Here is a 14103-nt window from a genome sequence, read left to right as displayed (position 1 = left end):
TCGAAGTTTTGTCAAACTAACTTTGAGTTCGCCATTTTCAACAATAAACAAATCACTTTCTATAAAGTTTTTGATTGTACAACTAATACTCAAATAAAATGGTTGCTTGATTAACGTCAATTTGTTTTGCTAATTATTGTCCAACAAAAACTAATCAATTTAAACACCACAATTATTAATGTTAATCTGATCCAAGAGATGGCAGCAGTTTTCATGAGTGTTAAATTTGATCAATGATTTATAAATTGTTTCATTGATTGCAAAGTTGAATCTATTTAATTTTTACTGATAGAAAATTAAAAAAAAGATTATCGAATTGTTTACAATTAAAAATCATAAGTATTTCAATTGATTATATTGAGAATGAAAATAAGGGTTAAAAGGCTGGAAAGTGATTTAGTTAAATTTGGTTTTGGTGAATTACCATTAGCCAGATAATTACAATTAAATGGTCCATATGATTGACATGAGTTCATATCTGCTCTTCTTGATTCTGGAATTGATCTGAATACTGAATTAGTGTCGGTATTGGGACAAACTTGGTTCACTATTTTACCAAAACAGTCACTGTATCTGAGAAGACCACTGGATTGAGGAATCAAATCAAATTAAGATTTATGGTTAGTAAATGAATTAAATGTTAACTTTTCTTAATTGTTTCTTAATTTACCAGCATAGATTTGATTTAAGATCTCTTGGATTTCTCGATTCTCTTGCCAGATCTCTTCGGTCATTCAAGGCCTCTTCGCAGTGACGACCAACTAAATTTGCTCTTTGAAGACAAGAATCGACTCGACTTATGCTAACACCGATTCCCGGTAATCCTGGTTGTTGATTATCTGAAAAGTCAATTAGTTGATTAATATGATTAGTAATTTCTGTACATGTAAACAGAAATGTCCACTCACTCGGTGACAGTTTATTCATACCCATTGGACTGATTTGTGGATCAGAATTGACTGGCAATGGTGGCGATGGACCAACACCACCACCGAAGTACATTTCATTTTGTAATTGATTCAACGGAGCTCGACCAAAGAAACGATCAGGATTAGGCCTCGAATTCGGGTTACCATTTGGAGATTGCAATGGATTAACAGGTTGATAGAAATTGTCTCCCATCATTGGCATATTATTAGCTGAGTCTTTTGGACCAGAATTCATAGGAATATGTTGACCAGGGTGAGAATTTAAGTTATTAAAATCAACCGGAAATCTATTGGTTGGAAACCAAAGACCATTAACCCTGTTGTTCAGTTCATTATCTCCTGATTGAGGTGATTGGAAACGATCAGCATCATTTTGAGGTAGAAAATTATAATTTGGACTTCCTCGTTTACCAATATGATTACCGAACGGATTTTTCAGAATTCTAATCAAAATTTAGTCTATCAATTAGTAAGCTAGTCAAAGTAAAAGAAAATCAAACTTACCATCGTTTTCTAATTCAATGTTAGTCTCATTACTGCAGATCCATGTGAGGTTGGAACCTTTTCCAATCAAATAAATCAGAACATACTCTTTATCCTGATACGAACACTTCGAGTCAACATAGTTACCAATACACGATTTAAAGTTACGATATTTACTTAGAAACGATTGCAAAGAAATCAATTAATCTCTATTGGCAAATAACCAGCGGCAGAGAAATACTAACCTACAAGATTCAGGACTAAGGTCATTTGATTTGAACGGATAATTAGCCAAGCAATTGGTGATTTCTTTGCTTTTGAAACAACTCGAATCGCTCCAATCTAATTAGGTGTAAGACAATCAACAATCAGATCAAATGAATGAACAAGTTTCAATCTCCTCATCTGTTGATAAACAAACGATTAGGGTTCTGTGGTATCGCAATTAACTTACCTTTATTGGAACTGCATTTATCAATTAGATAATTTCTGGTTGAATCAATAATAGACCAAGTTGATTGCGTTGTTAAATCATCTCTCTGTGAACATGTCGAAGCTAAATTAATGATACAGGCCAATTTTTGCCGAATCACTCTTAATCACGTAAACAGAAAATCCAATCAATAAGATACAGATTAAATTGTATGATGAATTCACCTTTTTAATTCATATAATTAATACTAATCTATTAATAACTGTAAGCCTATCACTTATTGGACAACCGATTGATTTCCAGTGTAAAAGATTCAATAACAACTTTGATTAGAGACAATCTAGTTCTCTTAATTAGTCTGGACTATTAATTTAAGAGCAACTTCTACATAATTGTTATTAGAAAACCATCAAATTAATTTGATACAGAAAAAGATTGAGTTGTTAATTGTTCTCAATCAAATCTTACTGGAAATGAACGAAAAATCTCAACAATTAAAGGCTTTGATTTATTAATAATTGTGCAATTTTCTGGTCTCATATATTTGACATTGACTAAATTGTTAAGCTAATCAATTTGGGTTTAAATTGAATTTTAATCACTCAACTTACCCACAAGTCGATGAAGACCAAGATAATCCTAATCCATGATAACCAGTATTTTGATTAGAGTTGATCAACTTAATTGTTTCTGATTGACATTGGTAAAGGATCTGACAATCACCAGTGAATTGTTGTCCATTGGAATCTTATTAAAAGTAATCAATCATTAGCTTTTTCATAATTGTGATTAAATCTGTTAACTTGACACTTACTTGATATCAGAGCAATTAAAAAAACCGAGCACAAAAAATGATAATCCATTGGAAACAATTAGTTAATTGTTGTGTTGATTGGAAACCAGATAAAAAAAGATACCAAATTTTTTTAGGTTCATCAACTTAACTGAATTAAACAAATCATATTATGATACAATTTACTGTTTCAAATTTTGATTCAACTGTTGTTTTCTGGTTTCTATCAGTGACTATTAGTTAATTGCTTGTCATGATTAACTGTTAATTCCGGATTCCGATAAACTTAAACATAATCTGTGCTCAGGCTGATTCATCAAATTTAATTTCAGCAATTCATGATTTTCATTCATTAATTTATCATTTCCAATAATTCAAATTAATCGTCCAAAAGTTACAATCAAAATTGATGGAAAAAAATTAACTTTGAATTTTAGACTTTTTGTCAACAATCAAGTTGATTGTTGACAATTGACCAACATGAAGGTTAACTATTAAGTCTTTGTTTACTGAATTAAGAAAAATCTTCCGAATCAATTTATTAATAGTATCATGATTTAATTAAATCTCTAACCAAATTAATGAAGTGGTTTCAATATTATGAATTATTCATTAATTATTATTATTATTGTCTAATCAACTAATCGTTATTCAGTTTTGACATTTAATTTGATTAACATAACCTTGGATCAAAGATAAAGTGTTAATTGTGTTAATATAATTAAGGAATTAGTAATTAATGGAGTCTAATTATATTAATAAATAATAGTTGCATTTTAATTGTACTTGTATGTATTAAATTGTTGGCTAGAAATCACTTTCTTATTTAAATCATCATCAGTAATTTATTACAGCAGATATTAAGTAACGGTTAATTAGTGATTTAATAGATAATCAATCGTTTTGATCAATAATTTTATTGATCAAACTCAGACTTGGATTATGATGATTATTTGATTGTGAAGGTTTCTGATTGTTATGTTCATAATTTATTGAAACTGATTCGATATTAATTGTTAACATGAAAATCCGAATCATGTTCAATTATCAATTGTCTGATTGTTGGGAGACAATTGTTGTTTATTTCTGATCAACTAACTAACTAACATGTCAGGAAAATATTAAATTGTGGGTTAATTGTGAGCAGACATGCTCTTTGTTGGTACAATACAATTCTGGTTTTTTCAATCATTTCACAATTGAATTTACTTGTGATTTGATGAAGATTTTGATTATTACAATAAGATCCTAATCTCCAATCGCAAGGATAATTAATCCTCTCTACAATCAATTAACAACAAAGTTAATAGCAAATTATTCAATTGTGAGCCCAATCACTTCACTAATTGCTTATCAACTTTATTGTACCCGAGTAACAATCAACTAATTGTCCACCATGGCTCTATTTGTTGAAGGTGAAGGTGATTTAATCCTGGTAATTTTAGCAATTCTCGGTGTGATGATTGTCGCCGGGATAATATTATTCACAACACTTAAATTGTGCTACAAAAAATGATCAACAATTAACTAAATTGTTTTAACCCTGACCCTTTATCCCTTAGATAGTAATAGTTACTTGATTTTTATTCATTGATCTTATTAATTGTCACCTTAAGTGAACTTTAGTCTCATTAGTTAACAAAAGGAATCAACTTTAACAATCATTTTGATCAGATGAAAATTAAATCGATCGCAACAATCAAGTAAGTTTCACCGATAAATTAACAACTTAAATCAACTTACTTTATGTTTAAATGATCCAAATTATGCTTCAAATGTTATGTAACAACAATTAGATTAGAAAATGATAGTTAATTGTAATAATGTCTACTTAATTGTCCATGTAAGTGTTTCAGCTCAATAAACTCAATTTTTAATTCTATTGAATTGATCATCTTTTCCTCTGAGGTTTCGAAGTGATCTTATTATATTTTGATCTAACGATCGAATCTGTCTGAGCATCTTCATCTCTATCATCTCTATCATCTTTATCATCCTCATCTTTATCATTTTCTTTCATCTTCTTGTCTCTTCCGTTCTGAGTCTCTTTTTCAGATTCCATGGTCTCTGTCTGATTCATGTTCATCATTGAACTTCATCTGTTCCTCCTTCACTATTCAGATCAATTACTTTAACTGATTGTCCATCGATCAAATTTAATTCAGTTTCACTTGCGCACAGGCCACAAATCCGATTATCATTAACTTAATTTAATTTCTTGATAATGTCAAGGTCAATCGATTGACGGACAATTAGAATGTTGAAGATTTTGATTCATTGCGAGGATGAACCGTTGATCCTTATAATCGAACTAGATTTAATTATTGTAGATTAATCAATCATCATTTGGAAGATGATTAAAACTTTCAACTATAAATTAATCAGAGATAATTATGCTAATTATTTAGTTATTTTGATTAAAGCTCACAAAGCATCGCGATTTGAACTTTCGCTATTTTTCATTGTTGATTCTTGTTTATCGATTGATCGTATTTTCAGTTCAAGGGATAACATGATAATAGAAGTAAATAATTGATAAGCAATAAATAAAATTATCGCTTCAGGTTGAGTTGATTGTGATTGTATTCCAAATCACAATAATTAAAGGATTGATAATAAGCTTGATCTCCAGAGAAATTAATTAGACACTCATGATAAAATAATTCTGGGATCTGTTGATCGATGATTCCAGGTAAACATCATGTCTATTTTTAGGTTCGATTTTTTTTCTCGTTCTATCAGCTGATCCATGGGGATATTTTCTTTATTTGTTTCAGTTCATTTTCCAGAAAAACTTTTATTCTTCTTAAAATAATTAAGACCATACAAAGAGCTTCCAATTTCTTATGGTTAATACTTACGAGTTGAACAATTTAATTTACTAATTTAAGGTAAGTTAACAGTTGATAATCGTCAACATTGATGTTGATTAATTAATGGCAACAGTTTTGTGATCGAGTTGAGTTAAAATAACGATTTACTTTATCCGCATTCATTATCTCGGAGTAATTATCAGCAAGAAAATTGTAACTATCAAATGTTCATTAATTAAATAGATTTTCTCTCATCATGAATGATAGAAAATAAAAGCTATTATATAAACGATTAGATAAAATCGATCTAAAATTGCTGTTAATAGAACCCAATCACTTGCTGATTGTTGATTTGTAGCATTTGCTGCTGATGGAGCTTCGAGTTTGGCCATTTCGGAGTCGATATCATCCAATTCTTTCGCTGAAATTTGAATGATCAAAATTTTCTCGATAATTTGATTCTTAACCAAACCATGGATCCAAATAGGCGCTGTTGAAGTTGACTTTGCAATATAACGAGATCCGAGAACACTGATCATAATGAATACACCGATCATCATGATATTAATGCTCAGACATTTCACTGAAACAGAGTTGAAATCATGATTGAATCAAACGCTTCTTAAACTAAATTAGTAATGAAAATCAACTGAATTACCTGCATAAGGAGTATTATGATTGCTATCGAATCCAAGCTCATAACCGATCATCATAATCAACGACAGATCAACAAACAAGGAAAACGCTCCAATCATGATTCGACGTCGAGATGATTGCGGTAGGAAGAAGGCATAGAAAATTAATAAATTGCTCGCGATATAAGGTAAGACCATAACGTAATGATAGGCCTTTGACCTTCGGGTCAGTTCCATTTTGAGTATAATGATCGAATTGGTATCATTTCGTTTGGTTACATTCTGAAAGGATTCGAGGCTCACTGACCATTCGGGGTTGTTTGAATGAGCCAAATTCAGTGCTGGTAATTTGATTCCTATCAGAAAGATAAATGATCAATTATTGAAAATGATATCAAATATTCTGGACAATGGTTGACATAAATGATTAACTTGTCAGTAGATAGAATCGATTTACCTCCATAAGGCATTAGGTTGACAGAATTTGTTGACAAATATCGCACATAAATTGGGAATTTGCATTGCTGCTTATCGAATGGATAATCAGTTAAATCCATTCTACATTTAAAGGAGACAATTAAAATTCTGATCCATAAAACTTGACCATCGGATTTAACTTCCAGATTAAGATTATCCTCTTCGTAAAACTTTGTTTGGTAAGTGGAAGCGATAATGTCCGGTCTCCAGATGAACTTGGGTGGAAGGTCAAGGTGGTCAATTCCTTGATAATCCTTTGGGTTCCAAGTAAGATATTCATCTGTCCATTTCTTTGTGTGGAAAATTAATCCCCAAAAATAATTGATTACAACCAAATTAAGAAAATCACTCATTAGAATTAGTATCTCATGATCCTTATGATTCCGTTACCTCATTTTACTTCAATTTCGTAGTCACGCAATTTTATAAACTATCGATTGGAACTTAATTCATATCATATAATATATTTACTGATATTCACTTTCAATTGTTGCCTTAAATTGTTACCTGTTCATTGTTTGTATTGATTTTCTTACCTTTTCCTGAACTTTTGCTTTAATAACCATTCAAGTAATATGTTAGTTTATGAACTTTTCTGAGCCTCCCATGAAAGAGGCTTAAACTTAAGGCTAATTATCAGGGATTCGAGAGCAAATGTTCAAATTTATATTCTTACCTGTTGTATTGAGCTTATTTTCACCCTGAAAATGTTCAAGTTTAATAAGTTCGTTGAAATTTTTGGTTCTTCCAATGTAAATATATCATTAGAATGTTATTTCAATATCTTAACATTCATTCAAGTTAATTAAATACCTTGATTGTTATGAAATATTATTAAATTGTCTCAGTATTGATTTATTGATTGCTATCAAATGTAGATTGTTGAACTATCCAACAAATTGATTGTTTCAATTGGAATTATTTCAATTTGATTATCGATTCTCATGATTAGTTGGTTATTATTATTATAAGAATATTTTGAAATTTACTTACCAAGATCATGTAAGATTCAAATGTAATTGCTGAACTTTTTGTATCCTGTCAATGAATAAAAGATTTTTAGTTGAACCCAATTTCCAATAGTTAATCACTAATCTGTTCAGATTAATTAACTTACCACTTCCATTAATCGTTCAAAGGTAATTAACATTGAGACATTAATCGGTCGATCAAAATTCTTAACTGGTTTTACATTTGGATCATAACCAGTTAGCAAAAGTTTCTCTCTCAAATTAGCATAAATTGATCGGTTATCCATTGATTGAGATTTACCTGAAATCAATTAGATTAAGAGATTTCCAATTAACGACTTAACTGATAAATTAATTTGAAAAAAAACTCACCAAGGAGAAAGAGATTTAAAATTAACACAGTCAACATTTTTCAAAGATTTTCGTTGATTAAATTAAGGCAACAGTTTACTTGAACCTCTAATACAATAACTGAATCAACTAATTAACCAAACAAAGTGTCACCTAAACGCCTCCTAATTAATTAATTGTTTAAATGTCATTAACTTCATTTTTCTGGTAAAACAAAACATTTGGTCAACATCAAAGATGAAAACATAATTAGATTGTAATCAATTACTGATCGTCAAATTACACATTAACATTGTTCCGATTATTAAATATCAAATTCTATTGGTAAAGATTAACTAATTGTTTCTCTTTCAAAAAGGTTGATTTAAAAAGCGATTGTTGGATTAACCAAATTAACCCGATATCGAGATGATCCCATTTGATGATTGAAAATCGATTTTGGAGCCAATCAAAGAATTAGCTTTATAGCTATTAAGTTGAATTGTTATTTAAGAATTTTTTCTTTGATTAATTGTTCATTTACTCGATTTTTATGTTTAATTGTGATTCAATTTTCTCTTCATTTGGATTAATTTATTTATCGAAAGAAAAGATTAGATAAGAACGAAAAGTCCCTCCACCTGTGGATCGTTTTGGTAACTATTTGAAAAGAATAGAAAAAAGTTGAGGTAAAAAGTTCGATTTGATTTTTATCTTTGACAGTTTAATTTTCTTTTGTTTTTGTTGACAATTTAAAAAGATTATTGATTTTTTTCTAATTTGTTTTATTTAAATTCAATTATTCAAATTCTCCTCTTACTGTTTTACGTTCCTTCTTAAAATTATTACTGGCAAAATATTAAAAAAATGTCTCAATTCATTTCTTCCCAATCAGTGTCTTCACAAACTCAATGTAATCAACTGCAAGACGCCACCGAGTTTGTAAAACCCTATCTGGAAAACGCCTGGAAACTGATCCAGGAAGCCAGGGCGGCAAAAATGGAAGCAAAAACAAGTTACTCAAAAAATAAAAAGGTAAAAAGTGGAACTAAAAGGACAAATGAAAATGAGAGCGAAGATCTCACTTCAAGTCAACCAGAGGAACAACCAACATCAGCTGGTAAGAAGCGACGACGGGACCTGGAATGTTTATCACTATCAGTTAGTGATAGTGATTTGGAAGATTATGGAAATTCGGAAGATGAATGTAATGTTGATGAGGATTACCCATTCATTGTGGACGAAGAAACGGAGAGTCCAGATGAGATTCTGCTGAGCAGTGCAAGCAGCACTCTTTCAAGTGTTTGTATCAGCGAAGATGAGGTTGAATGTGTCTTGGCAGAGAAAAGAGAGGATAAAAAGAGGGAAAAGAAAGACACAAAAAGGAAAAGACAAAATGGCCGTGACAAAGTTTTCTCTGACCACAAGGATAATAACAGAAATGGTAAAAAGTTGATACATCTTGACTCCGACAGTGATGATGAGGTGACTGACGATGGCAGTGAGGCTCATGTTGTCTGCTTCATTTGTGGTAAATATAATACAAAGAAAAAATTTTATCTATGGATCTCATGTACACTCTGTAAAAATTGGTTCCACAAAGACTGTACTGATTTATGGAGGAAAAAAATCAAAGACATCGAGAGAGACAATTTCGTTTGCAGATATCACTGAACAACAATTCCATCAAATTTATCATCATCATTCTCAAGTGCCCATTAACCTGATAAGTACATTAGACAAATGATCAAAATTCTTACAGACAAAACAAATTACAAGCACATAAAATTATTCTACTTAATTATTTATTAATTATTATCCCCTAAATTGGAAAAGATAAATTTTATCAAAAATAAAGAAAAAGTGCTTTCAAATCAATTCAAAATTTTACGTTGGAATGGATTTTTATTCTTATTGTATTTTGTTCGATTGTCGATGTTTGTTCACTTGTCAGAGCAATTAATCGAATACAATTAATCGATTGACATTTATGGAAAATAGTTGAAAAAAAGTATCAAAGTGTCAAAGTTGAAATATTTTAGATAAATAGTGAAAATGTGTAATCAGAGTTCGGATATTGAGAAAAACATTGATGGGAGATTAGTTAACAGTTCACATGTCACAAATGATGAACTGTTCAAGTCACAAGTCGGATGATATCAATTGGAAAATAATTGTTGCAATAATAATAATTAATAATAATTAATAGTAATTGAAGTACTTTTACGTAATGATTACACAGCAATCTTGGAGGGAGAAGTGGATGGACTCGAGTTTCGTACATGGGCCACTCGCTTTAAGCTCATAATTCTACCAGGAAAAGATGAAGAAGCCGATTCATCGATATTAGTTGTCTCGGAAAGTTTTCTTTTCTTTGGATTTTCGGCTGAAAAAAAGGTAAAAAGAGAAATATTTAATTAATAAGAAATCTAAAAGAATAAAAAGTTGACCAAAAATTTAACTTACTAGTCGATTTAAATTCGATATTGAAACAAACTGGACAAATCCAAGAGTCACTGTCCGTCTCACTGATATTACCACATCGAACATGAGCTCCATGAGATGCACAGCTACAACATATTGCAATATCCCACTGAGTATGAGGTTTATCATATTTTCGGCCATCAGGACATTCACAATTCTCGGCATCACACTTGTTATAACGCTGTGACAACTCAGCAAAAGCATTTTCTTCAAGCTCCCAAGATGCATCTCTATCAATGTCAAAATAATAAATAGAAACAAAATGAGTCAAATGAGTCTTTTACTCCAAAGCGCCAGAAATTAGAAAAGATGATTACTCACATTTCAGGAATATAAATACCAAAATGCTGCATCTCCTTGCAAAAAGCTTTCTCATTGTTGCAAAGAGGACACTTGAAAAAATAACCAGCAGAAAGAGCTTGTTTCTGGACACAAGGTCGATGTAGAAGTGCATTACAACATGGTGTCTTTAAATATCCAAAGGCTCCTGGGTCTTGATCAACTTCGATAGGCATATAACAAATTGGACATTCATCTTGAAGATGATCAGCGAGATACCTTTTAGATATAGATTGTTTAGGTCTATGCTTAACACAGAAAGAGCTAAAAAGAAATTAGAATAGAAAATAAATATGAGAATGGGATATGAAAATGGAGAGATCGAATCGAATTAACTTACGAAAAATCTTGATAGAACTGGTTAAGGCATTTTGCTTTTAATCCACAACCCAAGTGAAACATAGTACGACATTGTCTCAGGCAACATGCTGATGTAGCACCAGGTTTACGACAAAAGGAACACTTGAGTCGCTTTCCACGGGCCACTTCTTTGAGAATATCTTTCTTCAAGAATCCTTGAATACCTTCTTCATCTTTCCCATTCTGCTCCAAGCCACAAGCAAATAACAAACAATAGTAATGAGCAACAATCTCTTCGTGCTTATGTTTTTTCCCCAACCTAAATTCATCGATGTCAGCTGATCCACACAACAGGCAAGGGTCTTTCTCTAAGTAAGAAAAAACAAGGGAGAAAAAGAACAAAAAAACGAAAAAATGCATCAATTTAATAGAAAAGAGAAAAAAATTAAGATACTCACCACCACCTTCTGAACCTTCACCATCTTGTTTGGATTTCATTCTTTTACGTTTACCTTGCATTTTATGTTATTAAAGTGAAAACCACTAATCAAACACAATAAATTAGTTGATTAATTAATTAAATGCGACAATTAAACATTAAAGACAAACACTTACAGTTAAATAAATAGTAACTGTAACATTCAACACTCAAGGAGAAGACCAAATCTCAACCAAAGAGTAAATTTTGATCAATGAAAGTGAACAACAAAAACTGAGAATGAACGCGGCATTTTCTTTGCGCGGGCAATTCGAATACTTTTTAATAACAATCGATTTGATTTTGATCGACCGATTAATGTCTCAATGTTAATTACCTTTGAACGATTAATGGAAGTGGTAAGTTAATTAATCTGAACAGATTAGTGATTAACTATTGGAAATTGGGTTCAACTAAAAATCTTTTATTCATTGACAGGATACAAAAAGTTCAGCAATTACATTTGAATCTTACATGATCTTGGTAAGTAAATTTCAAAATATTCTTATAATAATAATAACCAACTAATCATGAGAATCGATAATCAAATTGAAATAATTCCAATTGAAAATAAGCTCAATATAATAGGTAAGAATATGAATTTAAATATTTGCTCCAAATTCGCAATTCAATTCAATTGAAATCGAAATCGAAACCGTTAGATGTCAGTAGGTATTCGTAAGCATCGGACCTAAAGGCCGTTCCCTTTTGGAAGCCCGCGAAAATCAAAGAGAGAGGGACAAAAATAAAGGAAAGAAAAGAAAAATACAAAGAAAGAGGAAAGACAAACCAAGAGAGAGAGAGAGAGAGAAGATTGAAATCGATGTAAGATTTGGTTTGTTCATATGGACGATATCGAGACATTTGAATCACAAATGATTCTTATTAGTATTTAAATGTTCGGGTCAAGATGAGTTGACCGTAGATGGAAATGAGTCAGTGTGAACCATTTCCCGTGTTACAGTTTCATTAATTTTGTTATAACGATACATTGATTGTCTATGGGATTTTGAAAGGAAAAAGCGGAAACAGATTAATAAGAAAGTAATAAAAAGTCGAATGAGCTCTGTTTCTGTTTCTCTTTGATTCACTCACACAAGTTGTAATCCACATTTAGAATTGCGATATAAATTTAATTTTATCTTCATTTTTTATATCTACTCATCACTTTACACTTTTCCTCTTTCATTTCTCTTTCTCATCCTCCCTCTTCTTCCTTTTTCCCTTCAAATCATCACTTGCATTTTCATTTCTCCTTTTCCAATGTACGAGGTTATTAAAAGATCTCCCTCAAGTCAGTAAAACTTGAAAGGGAAACTCTAATCTAATGTACCTTCTTCATCCTCATCACTTTTCATTCTCTGTCAATTTAGTTTTTTAGCTTCTCCGAGTCTGTGGGCTCAATTTTTGGTGATTCAACATCAACATTTTTAATAGACGCACACAAATAATAGAAACTGTTGGATAATATTTTCGCAACAAGAATTAACTTCGCCAAGATCAGCAGTAGTAGGGACCTTTTGTTAGCCTCTTTTTTAAGCAAATATCACCAATTTTTTATCATCTAACTTCCTCCTCCTCATCATCATCATAATCATCGTCATAATCATCATCCATCTCATCAGCCTCTTCTTTGTCATCCACATCTCAAGGCCAATTTACAAATTCATTCAACAACAGTCTCTCCTGAGATTTATCATCATTCTCGGTCATCCCTGTTTTTTATACTTTGATTTGCCTTCCATTCACTGAATTGTATTTCTTGGTTCACACTTTTCGTGATCATATTTACTTTACATTTTTATAGCTTTCAAATTCTGTCAACTTTTCTACTAATATCTTGTATTGCGAAGGCAAATAAATGCATCGGTCAAATTTCAGAGCTTCAGCCATTGATTATTGGCCTCGATCAATGTTCACAATGTGTACGAACTAAATAAACGAGAAACGTAAAGTGAGACCTCGTAAAGTTTTCCTATTAAAAAGATAATTACAATTCTTGTGATTAGATTTGAATGTTATCATATGAAAGATGATTGCATCAACTGAATAGTTGATTGTTTCCAATCCTATACAAATGAAATTAACTTTTACGGTTAATCTTATTGGGACAATAGGTAACTCATCTTATCTGTTAATAGGAAGAGTGTAACAGACAAGTGACATGAATGAGGTTGAAAATAATTGACAAGAAAATGAGATGACCCCCAACTTATCAATTTCTTTCTATCAAACATCAACACATCTAAAACTCCAAATAGAATAATAATAATAATTGTTTCTTCCATTTCGATTACAATTCCAATTCTAAAGACCACCTCATAAGTTTCGATAGCTTATCAAGCCCAAAATCGAACAACAATAAGATTTGAGTCTCAATTTTTCTTTTGAAAATCAATCTCATCATCTTCGATTGTTTATTGTGATTCAGATCGATCATGTAAATATTAATTATTCTTCTTCTTTTCTACCAAATCTCTTTAAATTATCATTTTCCAAATACAAGATTAAATAACTTTAGAACTTGATAATATCTTATCAAGTTACAATGTTTCATATTTTCAGGGTTATTTGGGAAATGAAGTAACGTGGTGTCAGGAAATGATGAATATTTTCATCATTTTTTGGGTTAACTCGA

At 31.0% G+C, this 14103-nt stretch overlaps 4 protein-coding genes across 4 annotated transcripts; 1 reads left to right on the top strand and 3 right to left on the bottom strand.

Annotated features, from left to right (window-relative positions):
* Positions 1–119: 119 nt before the first annotated feature.
* On the bottom strand, positions 120–2906 carry LOC128385707 (uncharacterized). Its single transcript, XM_053344598.1, has 8 exons — positions 2660–2906; positions 2457–2592; positions 1867–2006; positions 1658–1754; positions 1430–1588; positions 909–1372; positions 671–839; positions 120–585 (listed from the first exon to the last, which is right to left on the bottom strand). Exons 1-8 carry the CDS (start codon positions 2706–2708, stop codon positions 345–347), a joined length of 1455 nt encoding a protein of 484 aa, XP_053200573.1. The 5' UTR covers positions 2709–2906; the 3' UTR covers positions 120–344.
* Positions 2907–4500: 1594 nt separating this feature from the next.
* On the bottom strand, positions 4501–8114 carry LOC128385698 (neuronal acetylcholine receptor subunit alpha-10-like). The gene is made up of 6 exons (XM_053344588.1): positions 7907–8114; positions 7681–7835; positions 7557–7601; positions 6544–6853; positions 6110–6442; positions 4501–6034 (listed from the first exon to the last, which is right to left on the bottom strand). The coding sequence occupies exons 1-6, from the start codon at positions 7941–7943 to the stop codon at positions 5706–5708; spliced, it is 1209 nt and encodes a 402-aa protein (XP_053200563.1). The 5' UTR covers positions 7944–8114; the 3' UTR covers positions 4501–5705.
* A 301-nt stretch (positions 8115–8415) lies between these two features.
* Positions 8416–9749, top strand: LOC128385701 (uncharacterized protein C01G6.5-like). Its single transcript, XM_053344590.1, has 2 exons — positions 8416–8553; positions 8760–9749. The coding sequence occupies exon 2, from the start codon at positions 8864–8866 to the stop codon at positions 9536–9538; it is 675 nt and encodes a 224-aa protein (XP_053200565.1). The 5' UTR covers positions 8416–8553; positions 8760–8863; the 3' UTR covers positions 9539–9749.
* Positions 9750–11670, bottom strand: LOC128385699 (G2/M phase-specific E3 ubiquitin-protein ligase-like). The gene is made up of 5 exons (XM_053344589.1): positions 11446–11670; positions 11028–11355; positions 10670–10951; positions 10331–10578; positions 9750–10250 (listed from the first exon to the last, which is right to left on the bottom strand). Exons 1-5 carry the CDS (start codon positions 11504–11506, stop codon positions 10099–10101), a joined length of 1071 nt encoding a protein of 356 aa, XP_053200564.1. The 5' UTR covers positions 11507–11670; the 3' UTR covers positions 9750–10098.
* Positions 11671–14103: the final 2433 nt, after the last annotated feature.

This window comes from Panonychus citri, unplaced genomic scaffold (assembly GCF_014898815.1).
Source record: "Panonychus citri isolate SS breed McGregor unplaced genomic scaffold, ASM1489881v1 Contig00050, whole genome shotgun sequence".
Classification (NCBI taxonomy): Eukaryota; Metazoa; Arthropoda; class Arachnida; order Trombidiformes; family Tetranychidae; genus Panonychus; species Panonychus citri.
Note: the sequence above shows the minus strand (reverse complement) of the source record. Positions and strands in the feature narration are given on the sequence as shown.

What these genes read in the sequence shown, in the direction of transcription:
- LOC128385707 (XM_053344598.1), bottom strand. Translation starts at nt 2,708, where the DNA reads ATGGATTATCATTTTTTGTGCTCGGTTTTTTTAATTGCTCTGATATCA. An exon ending in TGGTCTTCATCGACTTGTGG is followed by an intron (nt 2,007 to 2,456) that starts GTAAGTTGAGTG and finishes TACGTGATTAAG; the next exon opens with AGTGATTCGGCAAAAATTGG. An exon ending in GAATTAGAAAACGATGGTAA is followed by an intron (nt 1,373 to 1,429) that starts GTTTGATTTTCT and finishes AATTTTGATTAG; the next exon opens with AATTCTGAAAAATCCGTTCG.
- LOC128385698 (XM_053344588.1), bottom strand. Translation starts at nt 7,943, where the DNA reads ATGTTGACTGTGTTAATTTTAAATCTCTTTCTCCTTG. An exon ending in TTGAATCTTACATGATCTTG is followed by an intron (nt 6,854 to 7,556) that starts GTAAGTAAATTT and finishes TTCCACACAAAG; the next exon opens with AAATGGACAGATGAATATCT. An exon ending in CAACCTAATGCCTTATGGAG is followed by an intron (nt 6,443 to 6,543) that starts GTAAATCGATTC and finishes TCTTTCTGATAG; the next exon opens with GAATCAAATTACCAGCACTG.
- LOC128385701 (XM_053344590.1), top strand. Translation starts at nt 8,864, where the DNA reads ATGGAAGCAAAAACAAGTTACTCAAAAAATAAAAAGGTAAAAAGTGGA.
- LOC128385699 (XM_053344589.1), bottom strand. Translation starts at nt 11,506, where the DNA reads ATGCAAGGTAAACGTAAAAGAATGAAATCCAAACAAGATGGTGAAGGT. An exon ending in CAGTTCTATCAAGATTTTTC is followed by an intron (nt 10,952 to 11,027) that starts GTAAGTTAATTC and finishes ATTTCTTTTTAG; the next exon opens with CTCTTTCTGTGTTAAGCATA. An exon ending in TATCGAATTTAAATCGACTA is followed by an intron (nt 10,251 to 10,330) that starts GTAAGTTAAATT and finishes CCTTTTTTTCAG; the next exon opens with CCGAAAATCCAAAGAAAAGA.